The following is a 24,135-nucleotide window of genomic DNA, read 5'->3' on the forward strand; positions in this document are numbered from 1 at the left end:
CATGTTGGCAGCCACTTCAGTGGCCATTTAGGCCGAACAAATAGGGAAAAACTGTAATTGAATATGTAATTTACAGATGAGTATTTGGGAAGTAAAAAGGGAATTTATTGATTTGGGAGACATTTTTCGAAGGTTTATTAAAGTGTTGCAATATGACATTTGGCAAGGAAAATTATTGGATGGGAAAATTAGATCTGTTTATAAAATGAGTTTGTTGACCCATTGAAGTTAATTCTTTGAATTGTTGTTTAATTAGCATTTTGAGTTCAAATTGGAAATAGTTTGGTAGAGCTTTGGTTAAAACCTTTGGTTGCAGTGTTTTGGAACAAATTGATAAACCGTAGGAGGTTGATAAGAATAGAAACAAATATGGACCTAAAATAGAAAGATTGTTATGATGATATGAATAATACCGAGATTAAAAGAATGAATCAAGTGATGTTGCAAATGAATAGTGAATACAGTAGAATTAAGATAATGGCATAACGACAATGTTATGAGTTGTGTCAATTACAATATCAGTGAACTCATATCACCACGAGTGACACACTGTTAGGAAAAAGAGGGAAAAGAAAAAGTGGAGAGGAATTATGGTAATAATACATTATGTTTAATTTGTTGGTTTGGAAAAATTGTTGTTGGGAATTAGGTATTCCCGTTTGTGATTGTAATCATATACAATGCTATTCTTAGTTTAGTAATAAAATACATACCTGATTGAATATTATTTGTGTGACGCATATAAATGAATATAACTTTTGTGTTAAGGAAAAACAACAAATTGTTGAATGTGAAACTGTCGGAAGATATACATGATTATGCTGATTTCATGGTAAGATGTACCCTATCTGATTCAGTGTGTGCGGAAAGCAGATTCAGATGTGACTGAGCATAAGGATAAGACGAGATCACATTTTGGAGGGATTGCTAACGGAATTGGGAAGAAGTTCGAGAAAGAAAATTTGTGGCTAAAAAATGAAGTTAATCATGGCATACACCCTCTTTCTCAAAGAATGATGAAGACATTCTCCCGTGTAACTTGGAGATGAATGCTTACCTTCACCAAGGAAATTTATGTGACCATTTGCCTGGATCACACTGCAACATATGAAAGAAAGGCGATCACTTACTCTTGTTCGAAGGCTTCGAACATTCACCACATCAGAAGTTGCAGGACAACGACATTTTACCTGCAACCTCTGTGAAATGCGGGGACATATGTTATTACTTCACCAACGTCCGGGGAGCCAGCATGGAGCTGCAAACCAATGGCTGTGCCTTTTCACAACAGCTGTGCACGATTCTGCTGGTTGCTCCTGGTAAGGACCATGAATGACCTGAACACCATGGTCCCAACATCATTGTGGATGCATCCGGCATCCCTGTTCCACATCTTGCTGGCCAATCAACGTCACACCAATACTTGCTGCCCACTCACAATGAGGGAGGAGGCAAGTTGACTACAACTGGGTGAAGGCCTTGTTCAGGAATTACTATGGTTTACAGCAAAAAGTGGCAAGAATGCTACAAGGAGAGCAGGGTCAGTCTATGACTCCGCAATGTTACCACAACAGCGAAATCCTACACGAAGTAGTGCAGGAGCTATGAAGACATTAGGAGAAAATGTTTCATACCAGGATTCAAACACAAGTGATCAGCCCTTCCTTTCAAACAAAGTCAACATTTGTGTGGAGGCAAACGTTTTTGCCAGATGGTGCAGATGCTTTACAAAACTTGAAAATGAAGTGAAATTGTTGTATCTTGGTGATGGTGAAGTGTTGTTTTGAAAATATATTTGTGATGCAAATGCAATAGATTGAACGATATGGAAGGAGTCAATGACCAACGAAATGTTTTGTGATTCTTGCAGGATGACGGTGTATGCCCAAGGGAATTTGATTACCAAAGTGATTGATTATTTACTTATACTTGTAATGATGTTTACTTGTAGTGATTGATTGTTTACTTATATTGATGTTTAGATTAATGGTTAATATAAACAAAAACAAAAAAGATGAGGGAATTGTGGAAGTGTAACTCAGTGTAACTTATTAATTGGCACTGGTAACTTATTAATTAACACTGGTAACGAAGCAGATACATTTTACCTGCAAACTCTGTGAAAAACGAGTTCGTAAATGAGTGTCAGGAATGTGCCCGAACATGATAATCTCTTGTCCACCTGGTCACAGCCCCTGGCTGGAGCACCCCTCGCAGCAGGAGGGGAGCGAGCTGATGCCAGGACTTGGTGCATGCATGACCTCGGGGCATTAGCGGAGAAAGGATTAAGATTCAGCGGACAGGGGATTAACTCCAGTTTTGTCCATATAAACCAGAGCAAACGATGAGTCGGGAGTACTTGTCACCAGGAGCTCTGACCGACGGAACGGACGAGGACTCATCATCAGACCCTCTGCCCGACGGGAATGGCGGAGGAACATCGGCCGAACGAGAAGGACCATGCGGATAGAGTTAACATGGTCTATTGAGTTTAACGATAGTTATTTGGTATCGGAATGAAAGTGAACAACCAGTTAATAAACCAGACCTTTTGTAAGACCTGTGTCCGGTCATTGGAGTCTTGAGTCTCAGCTACAAATTCCCCTACAGTGGCATAATTTGCCTGATGTTTGTTAAACTTTCTGGAGTAGTAGCACACCGGGTGATCCACTCCATCCTCATCTTCCTGTAATAAGCTTATTAATCAGCCGTTGAAATGTAGCAGGCCCGTTTTTCAATCCAAAGGGAAGAACCTTGTACTGATACAACCAATTTGGTGTGACTAAAGCCGAGATTTCCTTGGCTCTATCAGTAAGAGGAATCTGCCAATACCCTTTCAGCAAGTCAAACTTAGTTACAAATTTAGCTGGGCCTATTCTATCAATACAGTCATCAATCCTCGGGATGGGATATGAGTCGGTCTTGGTCACTGCATTAACCCGTTTTAAATCCGTACAACAGCGAAAACTGCCATCGGGTTTTGGAACCAACACACATGGTGAGCTCCATTCACTGCTGCTTGGTTCGATGATGTCATTCTCCAACATATACTGAACCTCCTTCCGAAGATACTCCATCTTCACAGGTTTAATCCGATAGGGGTGTTGTTTCACAGGAGTGGCTTCCCCCACCTCAATATCATGATATACCAGGTCAGTACGACCAGGTACATCGGTGAACAAATGTGCAAATTCAAAAATTAGGCTGGATAGTTGTCCTTGTTGTTCCCTCGTCAAATGACCTAATTTCTCATCTAAATGACTCAACACTTCCGTGTTCGTCAATCTGGGACAAGCCTGGTCATCAATGTTATCAAACTTCACACCGGCCTCAACCTCTGGATTCTCTTGCACCCCGACTACAGGCACGACAGGTGAGACAGGAACCATTTCTTCCACAGGCTTCCTCTCATAATATTTCTTCAGTCGGTTGACATGACACAGCTGCCGCTTTTTCCGTCGGTCGGGAGTTGTCTCCCCGTAATCTGTTTCATTAACCCTCCTTTCGATTGCATAGGGACTAAAATATCTAGCCTGTAGTGGCTGACCTGGAACAGGAAGCAACACTAACACCCGGTCCTCAGGACTGAAATTTATTATCTGAGATTTCTTGTCATGTCTCACTTTCATTTTATCCTGTGTCACTTTCAAGATGCTTCTCGCAACTTCACAAGCCTTTGCCAATCTGTGCCTAACCGTTGACACATACTCTACCACTGTTGACTGCGACTCCTCCTATAGCCACTGTTCTTTCACCAATTTCAACGGTCCCCGCACTGCGTGACCAAACACAAGTTCAAAAGGACTGAACCCCAAGGACTCCTGAACAGATTCCCTCTTAGCAAACAACAATAAGGGTATTCCTTCATCCCAATCCTTGTCACATTCAAAACAATACGTTCTGATCATATTCTTCAATGTCTGGTGAAACCTTTCCAAGGCCCCTTGGCTCTCGGGATGGTAAGTACTTGATCTTACTTGCTCCACTCCAAACAGGTGTACCACTTGCTGAAAAAGTGTTGACATGAAATTGGAACCCTGATCAGACTGGATGACCTTAGGTAGGCCAACCAAAGTGAAAAATTTAATCAAGGCCTTCGCAATAACTGCCGCAGTAATTTTTCTAAGAGGCACTGCCTCTGTGAACCTTGTGGAAGCACACATGATGGTTAACAAATACTGATGTCCAGCCTTAGTTTTAGGTAAAGGGCCTACACAATCAATAATGACATGGCTGAATGGCTCTTCAAAAGCTGGAATTGGTTTTAAAGGTGCGGATGGGACTTTCTGATTAGGTTTTCACACCAGCTGGCAAGAATGGCAAGATTTGCAGAACTCTGCCACATCACGTCGCAATCCTGGCCAGAAAAAATGTACCAATATTCTGTCACAGGTCTTGTTCACTCCAAGGTGCCCGGACAAAGGTGTCTCATGCGCCAAACTCAATATCTCCTTCCGGTACGGCGGTGGCACCACAATTTGGTAATGAACTTTCCATTCATCATTTGCTGACACCTCTGGTGGTCTCCATTTTCTCATGAGTATTTCCCCTTTCATGAAGTACCCAACAGGTATCTTCATAGCCTCTTCCTCTGTAACGGCTTTACCAATTAAACTCCGGATCTCCGAATCTCCGTGTTGTTCTTCAACAAGTCTCTTTTGGACCCGCACCGTTTGCTCAACCTCGCTCCCAGATATCTCCGATGGACACTCCATTTCCTCTTTGGTTCCAGATGCCACCTTTTCCTTAAGTTCCTTGATGTCACTCCCTTTCCTATTACCTCTTTCAGAATTTTCCTCCAATACCTCTAAGGAACGCAAATCCACATCGCCTTCCTTCTCCTTCTCTTCAGAGCGCTTCCTACCCATAACACGAGTCACTGCACAGGATGGAAAGATACCCGGAATCTCCTGCTCTAACTGTGCAGTGTTATTTTCCATACTGGGCTTTTCCACCAACATTGGATTACCAGAAACTCGACCACCGGCAAATCATTCCCGATAATAAAAAGATTCCCTCCACAGGAAGAGTGGCTTGTAAACCTACGGTGACCGGTCCTGACACCAAATCAGACTTCAAATGGATGACATGAAGTGGAGCTTTAACATATCCACCAACCCCCTGTTGTAAAAGAACACTAACACCAGTTGCCGTCTTCTCTGACAATGGCAAAATGCCCTCAAGCATCAAAGATTGATGTGCTCCTGTGTCCCTCAATACCCTAACAGGTCTCTGGTTCGTTAAGTCTCCATCCAGTGGCACAAAGCCCTCTGAAATAAAAGGTTTGTAACCCTCTTGAACAAGGTCGTTCTGTGATGCCATAACGTTGGCATGGGAACCTTCACAAGGCACTGTCCTCCAAGGACGATTTCTCGCATTGGCCAATGCATTCGGAGTTGTACTAGTCTGACTCCGCTCCTGATTTTTCCTTTTCAGGGCATAACATTGGGACATCAAATGCCCAGGTTTCCTGCAAAAAGCGCAAGTAGGCCCGGAAGAAAAACTCGTGGTCTGCCTCGAGCCCCCCGGGAGATAAGTCTGTCTTGGAACTGTAGTCGTCTGATCCCTAAAAGTCGCAGTATCAGATTTGTCCTCATAGTCATCTCTAGGCCGCCTCCATGAATATTTGTTCTCCACACCTGATTTACCATAACTCCCCTGGCTAACTCTAGGCGGGATGTTAGGTTTGTGGAACCCCATCCTGTGTGTCAAGGCATTATCAGCTTTGCACATCTGGATTTGGGGAGTTTGTCCCATTCTTACTTACAGATTTGCTCAAGTTCTGTCAAGTTGGATGGGGAGCATCAGTGAACAGCAATCTTCGAGCCTTTCCACAGATTCTCATTGGGATTCAAATCTGGGCTTGGCTGGGCCACTCAAGGACATTCACGTTTTTTTCTGAGGCCATTCCAGTGTTGCTGGAATATCTTTGGAATATCAAGGCCGTATGCTGGGGTCATTGTCCTGTTGAAATGTAAATCTTCGCCGCAGTCTAAGGCCTTTTGCACTCTGAAGCAGGTTCTCCTCAAGGATTTTGCCTGAATTTGGCTCCATTAATTGTTCCTTCTATCCTTACAAGTCTCCCAGTCCCTGCCACTGAAAAGCATCCCCAGAGTATGATGCTGCCACCACCATGCTTCACGGTAGGGATGGTGTTGGATGGGTGATGAAGTGTACTCGGTTTCCGCCACATGCAGCGTTTTGTATTCAGGCCAAAGAGTTCAATTTTCATCTCATCAGACCACAGAATATTGTGCCTCATTCCCTCTAAGTCTTTCACGTGTCTTTTTCAAACTCCAGGTGCTTTGTCATGTGCCTTTTTCTCAGGAGTGGCTTTCGTCTGGCCATTCTCCAATACAGCTGAGATTTGTGAAGGGCTGCAGAGACTGTTGTCCTTCCGTCAGGTTCTCCCATCTCAGCCAAGGAATTATGCAGTTCTGCCACAGTGGTCATTGGATTCATGGTCACCTCCCTGACCAAGGTTCTTCTTGCCCAGTTGCTCAGTTTAGTCGGATGGCCAGCTCTAGGAAGAGTCTGGGTAGTTTCATAATCTTTCCATTTCCTAATGATGGAGCTCACTGTGCTCTTGGGAACTTTCAACACTCTAGAAAATGTTTTATACCCTTCCCCAGATCTATGCCTCCTCACAATTATATCTGGAACTTCTACGGACAGTTTATTGGACTTCATGGTAGAGTTTCTGCTCTGACAATCACTGTCAACTGTGGGACCTTATATAGAAATTTCTGTTTCTTTTTAAATCATGTCCAATCAATTGAATCGGCCACAGGTGGACTCCAACCAGGTTGTACAGACATCTCAAGGATGATCCAAAGAAATTGGATGTACCTGAGCTCATTTTGGAATGTCATAGCAAAGGGGCTGAATACTTATTGACTCAAGACATTAAAGCTTCTCATTTTAAATTAATTTGTAAAATCTCTAAAAAATAAAATACCACTTTGACATTATGGGTATTATGTGTAGATCAGTGGCAAAAAAATCTCAATTTAATCAATATTAAATTCTGACTGTAACACAAAAATGTGAAAAAAGCCAAGGGGTGTGAATACTTTCTGAAAGGACTTTATACAAAATATGGCGGAGATTAGCCAAGCCGTTTTCGAATCTCGAAAGCGAACAGACAAAGACAGACAAACAAACTTGCATGTTGTATTTTAATATGATTATCAAAAGCCATTGAAGGAGTTGTGTTTCTCTTTGGGGTTCATTATCTGGGAGCTGGCTCCATGTAACGAGCTTTTGCATCACTTAAGCCAGAAAAAGTATTAATTGGCGCATCCTATTCTTAGTCATCCTCATTTCTATGGCTGACCTTACATGACATGCAATGTTCCTGTTGTCATTTCAAATACAGCCAAGTAACAGGCTAATAAATTATATGAAGTCATTAAAATAAATAAAATCCATTTTTAGGCAAATAGTTGCATTATCCATTATTTTTCAGCAAATCAATTATTCCCTACAAATGACATCACATACAAAATAAATAAATAAATCAAACATTGGGCAATTCTGTAGTTTTTATTAACATCATTATTATATAGTCTTGTCATAAACCAAACTCCCCCAAAAAATTCGTTTCACATTTTGAAACAAGACTCTCATGTTTGCAGTTGGCTGATGTTTCCAGCAAACAAGTCTTTTTAATAACCCCTTTGATGATACTTTAGCTCACTTTCTCAGTAAGTTTCTTCTTCCATAAAATGCAACTCATTTCCTCGGTAATATGATGTGACACGCTAAGTGACAGTTCATTGCTGCAAAGTAGTAACTGAGCAATAATCATTGTGGAACAAACTGGTTTTGACACTTTTGAAGGATTTCTTGCAATGAATAAGAAAAACAGTCTTGAAAGAGCAACATTAAAATAGGTATACCGAATACGAGGAGAGTACACCTGGTTTTCCTTTGACATATTAAAATGTACAACCGTTCTACTCTAAAATGCACAATATCTGGCACCCAACAAAAACTGCCTGCTGTTTGTTGTCATTGTCGTTTTAAATTCGCATTAACCCTACAATTATTTTAGGTTTCAGCCTGGTGTTGGCTTAGCGGTTAGGGTGCCGGCTTGGGATCCTCCTGGTGTTGGCTTAGCGGTTAGGGTGCCGGCTTGGGATCCTCCTGGTGTTGGCTTAGCGGTTAGGGTGCCGGCTTGGGATCCTAGGATCCTGGGTTCGAATCCCGGTCGATCGCTGAATTAACACCAGGGGGGTTGACTCAGCCTGTCATCCTTCCGAGGTCGGCAAATTGAGTACCAGTTCACTGGTAATTCCCTGTGTCACAAGAGGCGACTAACAGGGCTGGCGGCAGGAAGGGCATCCGGCCATAAAACATTGCTTCAAAAAGGGGACTACGGTGCCCAAAAAAGGCCAACCCCTGCTTTGTGGGGGAAAATGGCCTCTAAAGGTGGTTCCTACAATAATTTTAGGCAAATGCAATTTTCATTATAACATTAAAAAGGGACACGTATTCAGAAACAAGAAAGTTTGGCCGAGATTGTCAAATTTTCGCGAAACTTTTTCCACATTTTACAATCATTTCGCCTTTACCTTTTAAGCTGCCGATGTTGAATTTAAGTCCAACATGGTACCTGTGACTACGTTGTACATCAAAAGGAAAGGACTAATGTCAGAGCTTTCAGTGGATATGGAATAAGTTTACAAAAGGTCACAGTTCACTTGCTTTCTATCTGTCACAAAGAACCATTACTGCTCGGAAAATTGCTCCATGTTTTCAAAAAGTCAATTTTTCATGGGCAGGAGTTTTAATTGCGCAAGTCCTGTTAAAATTATGAGCAACAATTATTTGCCATTACCAGAATCAAGAAAAACGTCCACAACTAACAAGTACTACATATTCAATTGTACATGCATGATACATAGAAAATCCAAGATTGTTTACTAAATATTCCACATACCAGGTACCAGGCAATTCCCGCTCCAAGTAGAAAGCCACCCCAGACGTCCTCAGGATGGCTGCGATACTGGGCGAGACGGCTTAGGCCACAGACTGCTGCTGATAGTGCAGTACTCAGCACCAACAGTGGCTTTAAAAGCCGCCCACACCGCATCATCGCTGTATCCAGGTACATCTGTCGGTGTAAACCGGAGCATATAATAATAATTCAGTTATATAATTATTGATTAATAATTATTAATCAATTATTAATAATTATTGATTCAAATTCAAATTAATCAAATTATTGATTAATTAATTAGTTGTACAATTGAGTTAATTAATTAATTATAATTATTGAGCATATAATAATCACATATCAATCACATATATGTGAGCATATAATTATTTTGCCAGTAATAATTTGACTGTAATTCATTGTTTATCAAGGCTGAGATGAATGTCTTGTGGTATTTATGGTACAATGAATTGATAAAATGTGTGTGGATAAAGTTTAAATGAAGTTACCTGGTTGTTAAATAAATAAATAAATAATCAATTGATAAGGAAGGAAGAGGTCATGTGTGGAGTGTGAGGAATCATCTATATGTTGCATAGACATCATTTGGTTGCATCATCATCAATTTTCAGTGAAAATCTTTGAATATTGTCCCCATACTGCTTCATCTACCAAGCTTGGTTATATCTTTGGAATGAAAGTGTTGGCAAAACTCACAGACAGGTAAACAGCAGAGTAGGCTGCAAGTGTGGCATGCTCAGATGGAAAACTTTTTCTGGAAAAACATGAAATACTAAAATGAAAAAGATTCACGTTCATTATTAAAATTGGCATAGCAATGAAAGTTATCACACACATTGTGCATAAATCATCCACAAGTTTATTAATACCTGTTTACATTTTTCACACAATTATTTAAGTCCATGGAAGAACTTCAAATAAAACAAGAGGCAAAAATAAAATGACTGAATCTGATCAGAATCAAAATTTTCTCCTTCCATTATTTTTAGAAGAAATTGTACCTTTTAAGCAACACCTGACACAAATCAATTTATTTACAATTCCTGTTGAAGTAACCATGTATTTTTTTTTCTACAGGTCATAAGGTTAATTGGGTATAGCTGTTACATGCGGACACATATTGTCCAACGTATAGACTTCAGGTGACCTTGGGAGAAGTGACATAACTTCTTGTTCCACTTTAGGTGTTGTAAACACATCATGTGACGTCACATTTCTCTCCACAGTCAGCGGGGCAATTAAAGAGAACGTCACCCTTCTGCCACATGGGATGTCAACACACGGGATGTGTAAGCAGCAATTACCATCTTAAAGTTTTTGGTGCAACTCGGCCAGAGTAAGAATTAAACTGACATTCCAAACTTGGAGTAGATGCTCGACCTACTAAGTGGGTCTCCAGTGCTTGGTTGCTGGAAGCCCGGATAACTTAACCCCTGGATAAAAGTTATCCTGTGGTTAAATCCAAATAAAACGTTTCCTTCTCGACTATAATCCTTTTCTTCTTCTCCAGCAATTTTTTTCTCTGTGCATGGAGGACACGGGGCCAACACATCATTCTATGACACCTTTATTTTGCCACTTTGGCCTGGATGAGGCTGAAATCAAATCAAAGTTTCATTTAACTACCTCGTATAGGTACTTAGTTTACCATGAATACTCTATGAAAGCGGGACACAAGTCCACAGTTGTTTATTTCACAGTTCCAAGCTGCTAGAAAGTCAGATAATTTAACCCCTACAAAGGAACTATCCTGTGTTTAAATTTCTTATCCGAAGGATAACTAACCGAGAGATAATGTACGATTGTTTAAAGGTTGAATAAGGGTAGGATAGTTATCCCCTGGATAAGGCCTGGAAAAGGTGTGGTTACAGTTTTGATTGACATATGGTATCCCACAATGCATTGCTCTGCCTCGTCCGCTTGAAAAACAGTTATGGTGGGTGAAGTCAGTCACACTAGAAAGAGGAAGGCAAAGTTTACTCCAACCAAATGGGGTATGTTGTGTCGGGTAGCAGAAGATCAGATAAAGCTCATTAGGAGTAAATTTTCCAATCCCACAACACCCAACGAATTGATGTGAAGAAGAAGAAGTGCTTGACGATTACAGCTGCCGTCAACGGCGTCGAAGATGAATATTGCTCGGTTGATTTCCTTTCAAAGTTCACCAGACTGATGTCGAACAAAGCTGGATCGTCTGCCATTTTGAATGGGACAAACCTACGTACGCATTACTAACCATGGATTAGGCGTTATCCGGGGCAGTGGAGACTGGATAAGTTATCCGCAAACTCATTAATTTATCCAGCGGATGAAGTTATCCAGGCTTTGAACGACAGAACATATCCAGGGGATACATTTTATCCCCCGGATAAGTAATTTATCCACAGGATATTGCTTATCCGGACTTCTAGCAACCAGACCCAGGTCTTACTCATAGTAAGGGAAACATATGAAAATCTGTTAACTAAATTGTTACCAAAAAATTTCTTCACCAATATGTTTGTAAAGGTGTGTAATAACATGTGTTAAAATGTTGAAGGTCAACTCCCGTGGGAAACCCAGAAAAAAAGCTGTTGAATTCGGGTACCGAAAAATTATTTTCGAGAATTTTTATTTTTTTAATCGGCCCTTAAGTAACTTATGAGGGGTCAAATAAGGGTTTTTCATGATTCTGAGTTGATTGTTAACATTTATATTTCACCACAGACATTCCTTTGTGGAAAAATAATTTCTAAATATATCTAATTTTCTACTTTGCAGGACATGGAGTCTAGCAATATGGATGAAGACGTTACTCCACCTGTGCTCAATTGCTCCATCTGTGCACGCTCGGATACACCAGCTGAAAGGCTCATACAGGCAACTCCAAGGGAATACTCAACTTTATTGAAACAAGCAGAAACTGTCGAAAATGTTACTGTTGTGGAACGTATGAAGGAGGCTCAAAAGGAAGGAAAACTGAGGTACCACCAGAAGTGTAAAAATGATCTGTACAACAACTTTGTTGCAACCACCAAGAAGTCAGCTCAAGCATCAAAGGCAGAGAAAGAGTCATCAAAGCTGAAGAGAAGACGCACTACTTGTGAGTTCAGTTCATCAACTGGCTGCAGTTCTAGAAGATCACAGTCAGTTGACCTCCTGTATAAGGATGTATGCATTCTTTGCAACCAACCAGCCCAGCTCTACAAAAATAATCCAGCACAAGCTAGAAAGAAATACAGAGTGCCAGATAATTTGACTGCAGATACACTGAAGGCAAGCTTGCTGAAGACAGCACGGAGTCGCGGGGAAGACTGGGGCACTGAAGTCACTGGACGCCTGGAAGGGATCAACGACTTGGTAGCAGAAGAAACACTGTACCATTTGCGATGCAAACTTATGTTTGCGAGAGGTGACAGTTTGTCCAAGACTGATGAGGAAGGAAAAAGGAAGAGAGGACAGAGGAGTATTGATGAGGAGCGAGAGGCAGTTTTTATTGAATTCTGCGAATGGTTAGACTCAGAATTAGAGCATGGGGTAATGAACATGGACCAAGTCCATGAAAAGCTGCAGGAGTTTGATCAGTCACCAGAGAAGAGCCTTTCTTATTCAAAGCATTGGCTAAAGATAAAACTTCTAGAGAAATACGAAGACACCTTGTATTTCACAACACAGGAAAGAAGGGCAGATGTACTCTGTCTCAAAGATGGCACCGACAATATTCTGCGAGAGCATTATGCTAATCTTGACCATGGAGATGAGAAGACTCAGATCATAAAGACGGCACTCAAGTTCATATCCAATGATATTGCCTTGATTGATTTAGGTCCAAAGTCATACCCCACCACACACAGTATGACTGACATCGATAGTCAGCTGACACTTGTTCCTGCAAGCCTTCATATGTTCTTGAGACCGATTGTCAAGACAGACGAAAGAGTTGCCGTTTGGGGGCAGAATTTTATTAAGGCCTGTCGACCTCGGTCTGGAGTATTGCCACACCAAATGGGGCTTGCCATACAACTTGATCATAGATTTGGGTCAAAATGGATGCTCAACAAGTTCCACCGGCTGGGATACACTGAGTCTTACACGGAGATACAAAACTACAAATACTGCTTCCTTAATAGTAGGAGTGGAGATGATGTTCCAGATACTTCTGGCACTCTTGACACCATTGTGGAGGAAACCGATGAACAGATCAATGATGAGGTTGCGGTTGATGCTGCGCTTGAGGATCAATCAGTGATGACAGCCAAAGAGCCAGCCAGTGAAAGTGAATTGTCAAGTAATGATCAGGTGGTCTTTATGGAGGTTGGGGAAACAAACAATGCAGTCACTCAGTTTGTTGGAGACAATATAGATTTAAACATTGTCTCTATTCACGGAAACACTCCCTTTCACTCAATGGGTTGGATCGAAGTCACCTCTCCGGCACCACCTTTGCCAGATCCACAGACAACAGCAGCTTTCCCCCGGGTGAAGTTGAAGGCACTCGACAAAGCTAAGATCCTGAGAGGAACTGAAGTAAAGATTATTCCATTTATGAACAGGAAACAGATAGGAACGAACGCGATCATGTTTCTCCCCCTCGCTGAGCTTTCCTCCTCCCTGGCTCATGATCAGCCACTCCTCACTCCAGGTGACACACTCTGGGCAGCGGGGTGGGTGATCAAAGCCAACGATCCTGAGTTCCCACACTCCAACTGGAATGGCTGGATGAAGAGAATCCATGCTAATGATGCAAAGCAGAGCACACAGATCGAGTTCCTCCCAGTTATTGAAGGAGACCCTAATGACCTCAACACCATCTTCACCACTCTGAAAGAGTGCATACGGCACGCTGTGGTCGCTATAGTGACCTTTGATCTTCCGATTTTGCTGAAGGCCGTGAATATAATAAAGCAGGCAAATCTACCTGTCATTCCAAGGTTGGGTGGTTTTCACCTGCTGAAGTCTTATCTTGGATCAATGGGTAACATCATGGAAGATTCTGGACTACTAGATGTGATCCAGTTGATCTATCCTGGAAGTACGACAGCCAACCACATCATGGATGGAGGATGTTTTGACAAGGCAATCCGTGTTCACCTCCTCATCGAGGCAGCCATCTATCAACACATCATGAAACTTGCATTCACTGAGGAGGAGCGTGGTGACATGAAGACCTTCATGGAGAAGGTGGCTGATGGGAAGATGGGAGCCAGACACTCAGACCCAGTAGTGCCAGTGTTTGAGCAAAGGTTTGAAGAAACCTTCAAATGACTCGCAAAAGGAGGAAGAACACCTGCACTCTGGGTGGAGTACCACCACATGGTAGATGTGATCAAGGTCTTTATCAGAACCGAGTGACTTGCAGACCACAATGGGCATCTGTCCTGCATTGTTACCAAGATGCTTCACATCTTTGCCGCTGCAGGCCATCATCAGTATGCCAAGGGCGCACGGCTGTACTGTCAACTCATGAAGGAACTAGAAACTTTGCCTGCTTACAAAGGCCTGCCTTCTACAGAGCATGTCTCTGAACCCCAGTGACTATGGATGGACAATAGGTGTGCATGGGTATGAGCCAGTTCCAACACTGGACCCCACGGCTCCTGAGGAGCTATTGCAGTTCACGAGCTGTAATTGTCATGGAGATTGCAGCAACCGGCGATGCAGCTGCAAGAAGAATGGGGTCACGTGCATCTCGGCCTTTGGAGTCTGTAATGGCATTACATGCAGAAACTGCAGTCATGATGTTGTTGAGTCTGAAGAAGACATAGACAATGACTGTTGAAACTTCTGACATTGTGAATGAGAAATAACTCTTGAGTATTATATATGTATGTGAAATAAAAGCTACTTTGTGTGTAAATGTAAAAGTGAAAATATAAATGTTAACAATCAACTCAGAATCATGAAAAACCCTTATTTGACCCCTCATAAGTTACTTAAGGGCCGATTTAAAAAAAAAAAGATTCTCGAAAATAATTTTTCGGTACCCGAATTCAACAGTTTTTTTCTGGGTTTCCCACGGGAGTTGAACTTCAACATTTTAACACATGTTATTACACACCTTTACAAACATATTGGTGAAGAAATTTTTTGGTAAGAATTTAGTTAACAGATTTGTGAAATATCTCATAAAATGCCCTTACTAAGGTGAACAGTTTACGTTTTGTATTCCAGAGTAGACCAGAAAATCACAATACAGAATCACATTTAATCAAAATCATCCGTCCATAACTTTTTGAGATATCCTGCTTTGTATCGTTTTTGGTCCTATCTCCCAATGGTGAAGATTCACTTCAAAACTTCTCCTAGCCAGATCCGGATCTTCATCAAAATCGAATCGAATCTTCCTTGTCAGACACCCAACTGGTCGACCAAGTTTCGTCCAAATCCGTCCATAACTTTTTGAGATATCCTGCTGTGTATCGTTTTTGGCCCGATCTTCCAATGGTGAAGAATCACTTATAAATAAATAATTCTCATATCCGAATGCATATTCAGATCTTCACCAAAATCTAATCATTTCGTCGGTGTCACATATGCTATATCTCTGCCAAATTTTGTCCGAATCCGTCCACAACATTTTGAGATATTTTGTTCACAAACGGACAGACAGACAAACGGACAAACAGACAGACAGGGGTGAAAACATAACCTCCATCCACCTTTGGTGGCGGTGGTAAAAAAAATTCCTGCCCGAACCCCTCCCTGTCCCAAGGGAATGAAGGGTGAAAATGGGTCAACCTCCCCGCTACCCCACCAGGAGGGTCACTACACCTCTTAGCTGGGTATGCAGATTAGTAGTAGTATATTGTTGTTGATGCGATTTATTTATGTGACGTCATGGGACACAGCTCAGGTGCAAACCTCTGGCAGAGATAAGTGCAATGCTTTGTTGTGGCGAATATTTTCACAAAAGGAATCCATTGTGGAAGTAACATTCTAAACACTGAGTATGTCCACCTCTGGCAGCCATCACTCATTGCACGATCATCACATTGACCGTATGAGCACTTGAATCTGAACATGGGGAATGGCATTCCATGCTCGAATCGGCTTATGTTGCAGCTCATCGAGGGTCTTTGGCTGTGTTGTAAAGGTTTGAACCAACGATCAATGATATTTCAGAGATGCTCAATTGGATTTAAATCTGGCGAGATGGCAGGCCAGGGATTCATGACATAAACGTTGGCATTGAGAAGAACGTTCCTTATTTGAATGGCTGTGGTCAGGAGCATTATTATCAATCATAAATATTGTTCCTGCACCACGTTGTTGAAGGGTAGACAACGGTTGTTACGACAAGGTCTCATTAACGTATAGATTTGCCATTAGATTGCCATCGATACGGATCAAGTTTGTGTGAAAGGTTGAAGCAATACCAACCCACATCATGAAACATCCACGTCCAAAATTGGCTGGTTCGTGGACATAGACTGGAGAATCTTACGATAATTCACCAAATGTCTGTCTGTCTGTTCCCAGGTACCGCAAAAACGGCTGAATCGATCGCAACGACATTTTGGGTGGGTAATCCTGGGACCCCCTGGAGTAAAATAGGCTGTATTGTTTTTCCAATTTTCCCAATTTCCAATTTTTCCAATTTTCTAATTTTCCAGGTTTTCCAAACACGATGGAATAATATTTACCGATATGAACAGTGATGTGGCTTTTATTGAAATTCTACAAATACTGTTTAGATTCTGATGATTTGTGTGTGATATGATTTAACGGATGTTTATATAAATCGTTTAAAGAAAAAAAAGCCTTCAATTTCTGAAAAGCCTCCCAATTGAAGCCCCGCCCGTGGTGCGGGTACCGTTGCTCGTAACATTAATTTCATCTTCTGTCGGCCCATGCATGGCCATCATTACTTTCAAGAAGAAACCTGGATTAGTCACTGAACATAACACGTGCTTATTACCTCCGTTTCCTTCGGATATGTGATTTGACCACTGCAAGCGTGCTTCGATGTGACACATTGAATAGGATGACGAGCACGGACCCCTCATCGTCTAGATGCCTCAATAGAATGTTTACACATATCCGGAAAGGTCCAGGAAGTGTTTGCAGTAATTTGGGCAGTTTGCAACATATTGCATAGATGGGTCATGTGGATGTATCAGTCCTTAGCAGGAGTCGTTATTCTGGTTCTGGTCGCCACTTCTTGGCAAATACCTTGTTGATCGAATGGCCTGATAACATCTTATGAGGTTAGAAACAGTTCCTCTTCTCACCTTAAAGAGTCTTTCAACATGGCTAATGGAAAACCCTGCTTGAAGGTGTCCAATGATTTGATTCCTTTCATTTTCTGACCGACATGAAATTGTAATGGATTGCTAAAGAATGTGTTTTTGGATGATTATTCTGAGCAATATTTCAGAGCAAAAATTGATGCATCAGACACATTCAGCTGGTGTATCAGAAAGACTTTCAAATTTGATCAGAATGCCGCGTGTCACATCTAAAAAACAAAGGGTGAATGATTGCATGGCAATGAAGCATGTGCTGATTGATTTATTGCATGAGGCAATGAATGACGTTGTGGGGAAACTTGCAATCAGGTGTTCCACACATCCCTCGTGCCAAGAAGGCACTTAGAATGAATGCTGGAACAATCCTTAAATAATTACATTATCAATTCTACATGTTCGGTTTTTTACGGCAGAGAATGCATTTTGGGAGGTCTGTTGAAGTTGTTACATGAGTTACTTTTTGATTTTTTGATCACTTTGTGTGGTCTGGTGCCAATCTTGCACTAACGTTACTGAATTCTACGTGACAATGAATAATATTGTTTCCACACTTCTAATGCTTACATCCAATTCTTCTGCAATATCACATATTTTGGTGATTTTTTGGGTGTTATTTTGGATATTTTTGGTGATTTGGTGTTTCTTCAAAATGCGCTGTTCAACACTTCTAAAGTTTTCTTGATTGACAGCAATTGGTTGCATGGGAGAATGCTCAAGATCATGCATTCACCAATTCATGGCCATTTTTCACCCACTGCACCATTAAAATGCAATTATGTGAATGGAATGCATCACAAAATTGTGTGGACCCTCTCCTAGGAATTTCAGTAGCTTTTACATTTATACCTATCTATCCTTCACAAGGAACATAACGCTACACTTTTGCTCCACGGCACACACTATTATGTAGTCTTCCACCTTTGTTTTGAACCAAAATGCTTTCACCAGTGTTGATTTCACTTCTTTAACTTGCTCAGCAGGGACAATATCAATACCCAAAATCATTACAAATTCCTGCACTAACCTACGGATGGAATTGCATCAGCGGCACAGCCGTGCCCTCAGCCATGTTGAATTTAAGTCAAACATGGTACCTGTGGCTATGTTGTACATCAAAAGGAAAGGACTAATGTCAGAGCTTTCAGACGATATGGAATAAGTTCACAAAAGGTCACAGTTCACTTGCTTTCTATCTGTCATGATGCTGCCCTGCATACTTATGCTACATACAAAAGTAGAAGTGTCATGCCATTTACGCATGCGCCGACTGGGAAACGCATGCTTATACATGCACTCGCTCAGGCTGGCCTCTGCATTTGTCTATTTAGTACAACGTAATTGTGATACGAGAGAAACAAAATTTTATTGACAAAGCATAATATGCCTGGGTGAGCAGCAATTTAATACTGTATCCTGCAGGAGCGTAGGGCCTTCCCATGCCCAAATCACAGCCTGGACCCTTATTCTAACATCCGCTACCAGTTTTTTAAAGGTAGGATTCTCTCCCATTTCTCACAGTGTCTCCCTTAATTGTATCGATTTTGTCACTTCTGGTCAAACGAAAAATTATAATGACTCCCTGAACTGTTTCATCATTGTGTAGGTTTGATGTGACAAGAGTCACACCTGCTCTATGTTGGTCTACTATGTTGATGCTCAGAGCTGATGTTGCCGATCATCATACTGCATTTCATAAGGTTGATTTGGGGATGGTGAGCCTGGGTAAAATTATCCTGATGGAAGTGCCTACTCTCTTACAGCCATTACCATTCTTCATTTTAACCACACCCCCTCCTTCCTCTAGGATGCAAAGCTCAGAAACGAATCAGACTGTTACCTGACTGTTTAGACTTTGTCTGTTGAAGAAACTCATACCTGTCCACCTAAGTGGACAATTCTCACAACCGAGAAGAGGTGTCCCATAACTTTAGGTAGGATAGCATATGTGCATATAAAAACAACAAAATATTTCAGGTGTACGTAATAAGTCAATATTTGTTAAACAAGTGAAAAAGAAAGAATTAAAAAACATTTCATCTCACGAGTACCACTGTTTTGTGTATGAGAGTCACCTGGCTGCATTGATGGCTTTTTCGTCAGAGCCAGAGCACTCTACATGGTTTACAATAGACTCCTGCTGGCAAGTGGTGAGTAGTTGGGAAGCATTAGGTCTACACACTGAGAGGAAAAACGGTGCATGGCGACCCGTGACCAGCTGAAGAACATCCACTGAGATCAAGGACACGGAGAGACCAAACAAGTGGATTCCTGCATACAGAAAGGAAAGGGAAGTGGGGGAGAGACAACCGGAAAGGAACGCAGCGTTGCCAACTTGATGCAGCAGGCATATTCAACAGCAGAATGCATAGAGAGTGTCACTTTGAATTATCTGATAAAAGCGGAACCCACAGATACGAGTTCAGTTACACAACCAAATCTCTCTCTAAATGGAGGAAATTATCATGTGAAACTGCTTTGCCCAAATCTGAGCAAGTAGTTGTGCAACAAGATTCCTGCTTTAGAAACGTGTGCATTTCATTTTCTGCCAACTGTGTTGATCATTGTGTTGCTCCTGATAGTTTTAGTCAAACATCAAATGAAGGGCTCCAAAACCCAACTATAAAAACAGAAAACTATTAAAAATTAATGGCATCTCCTGCAACGAGGCTGAAGAACTAGGTTTGTTCCTCTCACATCGCAGACAGGATAATGGCACTTCTGTTTTTATTTGCACATCCTATCCTTATAGGGCAAAATGGAGAAGATTGTCGTGGGGCCCGCAAGGCGAACCCCCGCTCTAGCAGGGAAAATGGCCTTAAAATGCCTGTTGTTGTTTGTTGTTGTATTGATCTACCTCCTCTACTCCATCAACCCTCCAAAACAACCCTCTCCAGCTCCTCCAAGATGCATGCAATCTTCCAGTATCTCCCTCCTGACGAAACTTCCAAAACACAGACTTAATTTCCATCTCCATCCCTTCTGTTCCTCTTTTCTCCCTTTTGGGGAATTGCCTTCTGGAAGTGGTTCAATCACACTCTTCCTTCCAAGACTCCAAGCTGGTAGTACACCACCATTTTATGTCACCCTTCATCTCTACCCGCGATCTTTGTTTCATCCCTGTCTGTCTGTTTCTGTCTATCTGTTTGTGAGCAGAATATCTCAAAAAGTTATGAACGGATTCGGACGAAACTTCATGGACGGATTGGGTGTGTGCGCAAGACGAATTTATTCGATTTTGGTGAATATCTGAATCCGGATCCGGATATGAGTTTTTTAATTTTCTAAAGTGATTCTTCACCGTTGAGTGATACGGCCAAAAATTATATATAGCACGATATTTCAAAGACTTGTGGACGAATTATGATGAAACTTGGTGAATGAGTTGTGTAATTGACAAGAACAAGCGAATTCGATTTTGGTTCATGTCGGATCCAGATCCGACCTATCAGTGGGATACAAAATGTAAACTGTTCAGCCTGGTGGGGGGTTGCTCTCTACAGAGTACCGTTCTAGTTTTATTTTATTTTTTGCAGACAAAATAAGGCTCAACAAGGGTGAGGTGACAGGGGTGGGATAAAGGCAACATACCGACTGTGAGGCAAGAGGTCGTTGTTGTGAATGTTACATTCAATACAATAGCAAAGGTATATTAATGATATTTACGGTGGTCTTTGGCTGGACATAGGCGAGGAAAAGTTTTTCTATGGAAGTGTAACTTAAGGATAAACTCTAAGGGATTTTGACGAGTTTGCATCTGTCGGCTTGACAGGACTAGACCCAATCAGTGGTTCAGGCAACAAGAGGAAAAACTACATACTGGTAATCATTGGTGTCTCCACTCACAGTTTACATTACAGTCACAATTTTTGAAATGTTTTGCCTGATCGTTACTCTGGGACTTAAATATCACAGTCAAGAGTGTAACAACCAATCAGAGTTTGCAAATGTACATGTGAGAAAATATATCGCTCCAAATCACTCATCAGATAATGGAAAGTAGAGTATGCCTCTACTGTCAGCAACCAGTTGCATAATTCAAACAAGAAAGAGCAATCAGAGATTGCAAACCCTCGCCAGGATGTATTTTCAGTGGTTTTTAAGGCTTTTGTGTTAAAACAAATATGGCGGCCGAACCACGTGACTGATGACATCATTTTTTTTTTCTCCACTAATTTATTTTTAGATTATGCTCAAGAAATTTCATCTTGATCGGATGAAGTTTTGTACTTGTCGAATTATGACGTCATAATGAAAGCACCTATGACATCATCATTAACATATTTTATTCCCCATGGAGAGTTCTTTACAATGAGCCATGTCTCATTTTTTTTCTATTCAGTGCTTTAGGAGCAAAGTTTTTCGGTTTTTCCAAGATGGTGGCCGAACCACGTGACCTATGACGTCATAATTACCATTAAAAATTATACAGGTGGAGTTGCATCTATAGTGAAAATTTCCTGTCAATCGGACCAGCGGTTGCAGAAAAAAAAATCATATTTATTCTGTGCGGACAAACAGACGAACAAACGGACACAAATGCAATACCCTCTCCTCAGGCGACGGTAACAAAATTTCAAAGAAATGAAAAAAATGTAAGTAACTAGTCAAACCAAGTGTTCTCAATTAATTTCAGAAACGGCCACAAATTAGTGGTTCATTTGTATGCAACCACGTTGTGCAACTTATCCCTCAAGTAAGGACCTGCTGAAAGAATAATTGTGAATAAACTCCAAATTAAGTGGAAAGCATGGGCATCAATAATATCACCGCCACATTGGGATGACGTGTCAGCTGTAGCTAAAAGAAAACCCTTTTGTCTTTCACAGATATATTGTTGTTTTATAATTCTCTTCGACAACACTGCAATTGATTGCCTTTGCAACCTCATAATTTGTTCAGCGTTTATGTTTCATGTGATTCATTTCATTCTGTTCATTTTCAGCAATGGTGCTCGACTAGAAGAGCGGCTGCGAAATACATTCATAGAATGCCGCTGAATAGCGAAGGCCTTACTGAGATGAATTGTGATCAATTTTCATGTAATGCGCAAAGCCTGACCTACCAAACCCACTGAAAGCCCATCCGGGCACTGTCTAACAAGACCCACTATCATTTGCTGATTTAAACATAAACTTTGCATGGGCCAAAAAATTACTTGGTGCTTCCAGAAAAGACAAAATATTCACCAGCAGTGAGCTATCTTTGTCAAGATGGCCTCTAAGCTGTGTAGCCTGGGTTTGATTCACACGCAGGATGATTCGTCAATGTGTGTGCCGTCCCCCAGGTGGGACGTTAAATGGGCGTCCCATCTACCGACATTCGTTGGTGGACGTTAAAGATCCCACAGTATCCTTCGCGAAGAGTAGACGAGCTATAGCCAGCACCATGAACAAATTCCAAATTCCTGCCCTAACTTGTCAAACGTCACACCTGGCCAGCCGATTCGTGAAAACTCGGGCCAAGCTTCCCCCGGCCGACCACATAAGAAAGGTGGTGTAACCACAATAGATGGTTGTTATTATTGACAAGGAAATGCTGCAAAAGAGCGGTTATTTAAATTTACTGCTTTTTAAAAAGTCACTTCTGTTGTTGTTTTTTGGCGCGAAGAAGAAACGGAAGTGTGGCCTTGGTGGTGCTTTGACTCTTGGTATGTGATGAGCCTGCTGGGGTGCTTGTTACGCTGCACGGTTCTGCATCAAGGAATATACTGCCCTTGGAAGAAACCCATCTCCTGGTCCTCTGGTTATTCTGTTCAAACTTACACGTAACACCCACCAACGTAGATCGGGTGTTATAGTGGGATAATGGTGGCCATTAAAGAAGAAGAAGAGGATTAAGCTGTCATTGTCACACTGATAAGATTTTTGTAAGCATGCCTCAAAATGATGCAAAAACAGCATCAAGTTGGCCATCCTGCTCCTAATTGATACCCAGCTTAACAGAGTTACTATAATATGTTACCACTCATTTTAATGAAGGAACGTTGAACCATCAACTGATTGTGTCTGTAATTCTAACTCTATTACAGACCAATCAACCATACACTGGGCATTGACAGCCCAAGTCAAACAATTTCAGGTCACTCATCCAGCCCTCCAATAATATTTCGATCCTTGCTATGGTCTTGTGATTAAAGCTGAGTGTTTGAGAGTGTTGAGGAAAGAATTGAAGGTTGTGTAATTGTGGTTCTCATACCAACGAAGCGTACTGAACGTCGAAGAAAGGCGCTAAAATCACATCTCGAGATGCGTCGACTGGATGAGCCTCGCCCGGACCGTGGTTTGCAGAGAGAGCAGAATACGATTGCTTCTCCCCCCATGATCTGTGAGAAACGAAACCCAAAAAGGAATGATGCTTATGATGACTTCCAGTTTGATTTCAAACTTGCTTTTCATCATGCATAAAAGACCCAACTATTGGTACCAACAGGGACCATGTTAAACCTGTCAATCAGCTTCCTACAGGAGGTACAGCTTTTATAAAGTCAAAATAAATTCATTAGTTTGGAAGGCAATTACATTCAAATCAAACATCTGGAATATAAAAGAAAGTTACTGAACAAAAACCTTTAACATCTGCAATAAAATTACATACTTCTCTCGTTTTGAAGTCCATTTGAAGTTTTGAACTTTTGAAGAAATCAAAACCATACGTTTTGAAGTCCAAGCTGATTCCCGAGTTGCATTTGAATTGCATTTGAATTCTCTCATAGCACACCAATTTGATGAACAAGAAACTCAGATTTGACCAATTTCATGGAAACTAAATCATTAATGAGAAATGCAGAGAACAATTTAATGATCACCGTTTTGCCACAATATCTGGGTTCATGGAAGAGCGGTGCACAGAGGAAAATGGCTATATATATATATATATATATATTGTTGCGGATCTGAGTGTATTTTTTTTATTGTGTTGAATTGTGGTAAATTGCTGTGTAACATT

The 24,135-nt window shown here is 41.3% G+C and overlaps 1 protein-coding gene across 2 annotated transcripts in view; it reads right to left on the reverse strand.

Moving 5' to 3' along the window:
* PLPPR4 (phospholipid phosphatase related 4) overlaps window positions 1-24,135 on the reverse strand; it is a 104,262-nt gene that overhangs the window by 27,592 nt on the left and 52,535 nt on the right. For both annotated transcript variants that reach the window (XM_078776037.1, XM_078776043.1), the window contains exons 4-7: window positions 23,386-23,512; window positions 19,263-19,458; window positions 9,659-9,716; window positions 8,945-9,118 (exon numbers count right to left, since the gene is read on the reverse strand). In XM_078776037.1, coding sequence (XP_078632163.1) covers window positions 8,945-9,118; window positions 9,659-9,716; window positions 19,263-19,458; window positions 23,386-23,512 — 555 coding nt within the window. The remainder of the gene's footprint in view (window positions 1-8,944; window positions 9,119-9,658; window positions 9,717-19,262; window positions 19,459-23,385; window positions 23,513-24,135) is intronic.

Source organism: Myxine glutinosa, chromosome 1, assembly GCF_964187855.1.
Source record: "Myxine glutinosa chromosome 1, kmMyxGlut1.1, whole genome shotgun sequence".
Lineage (NCBI taxonomy): Eukaryota > Metazoa > Chordata > Myxini > Myxiniformes > Myxinidae > Myxine > Myxine glutinosa.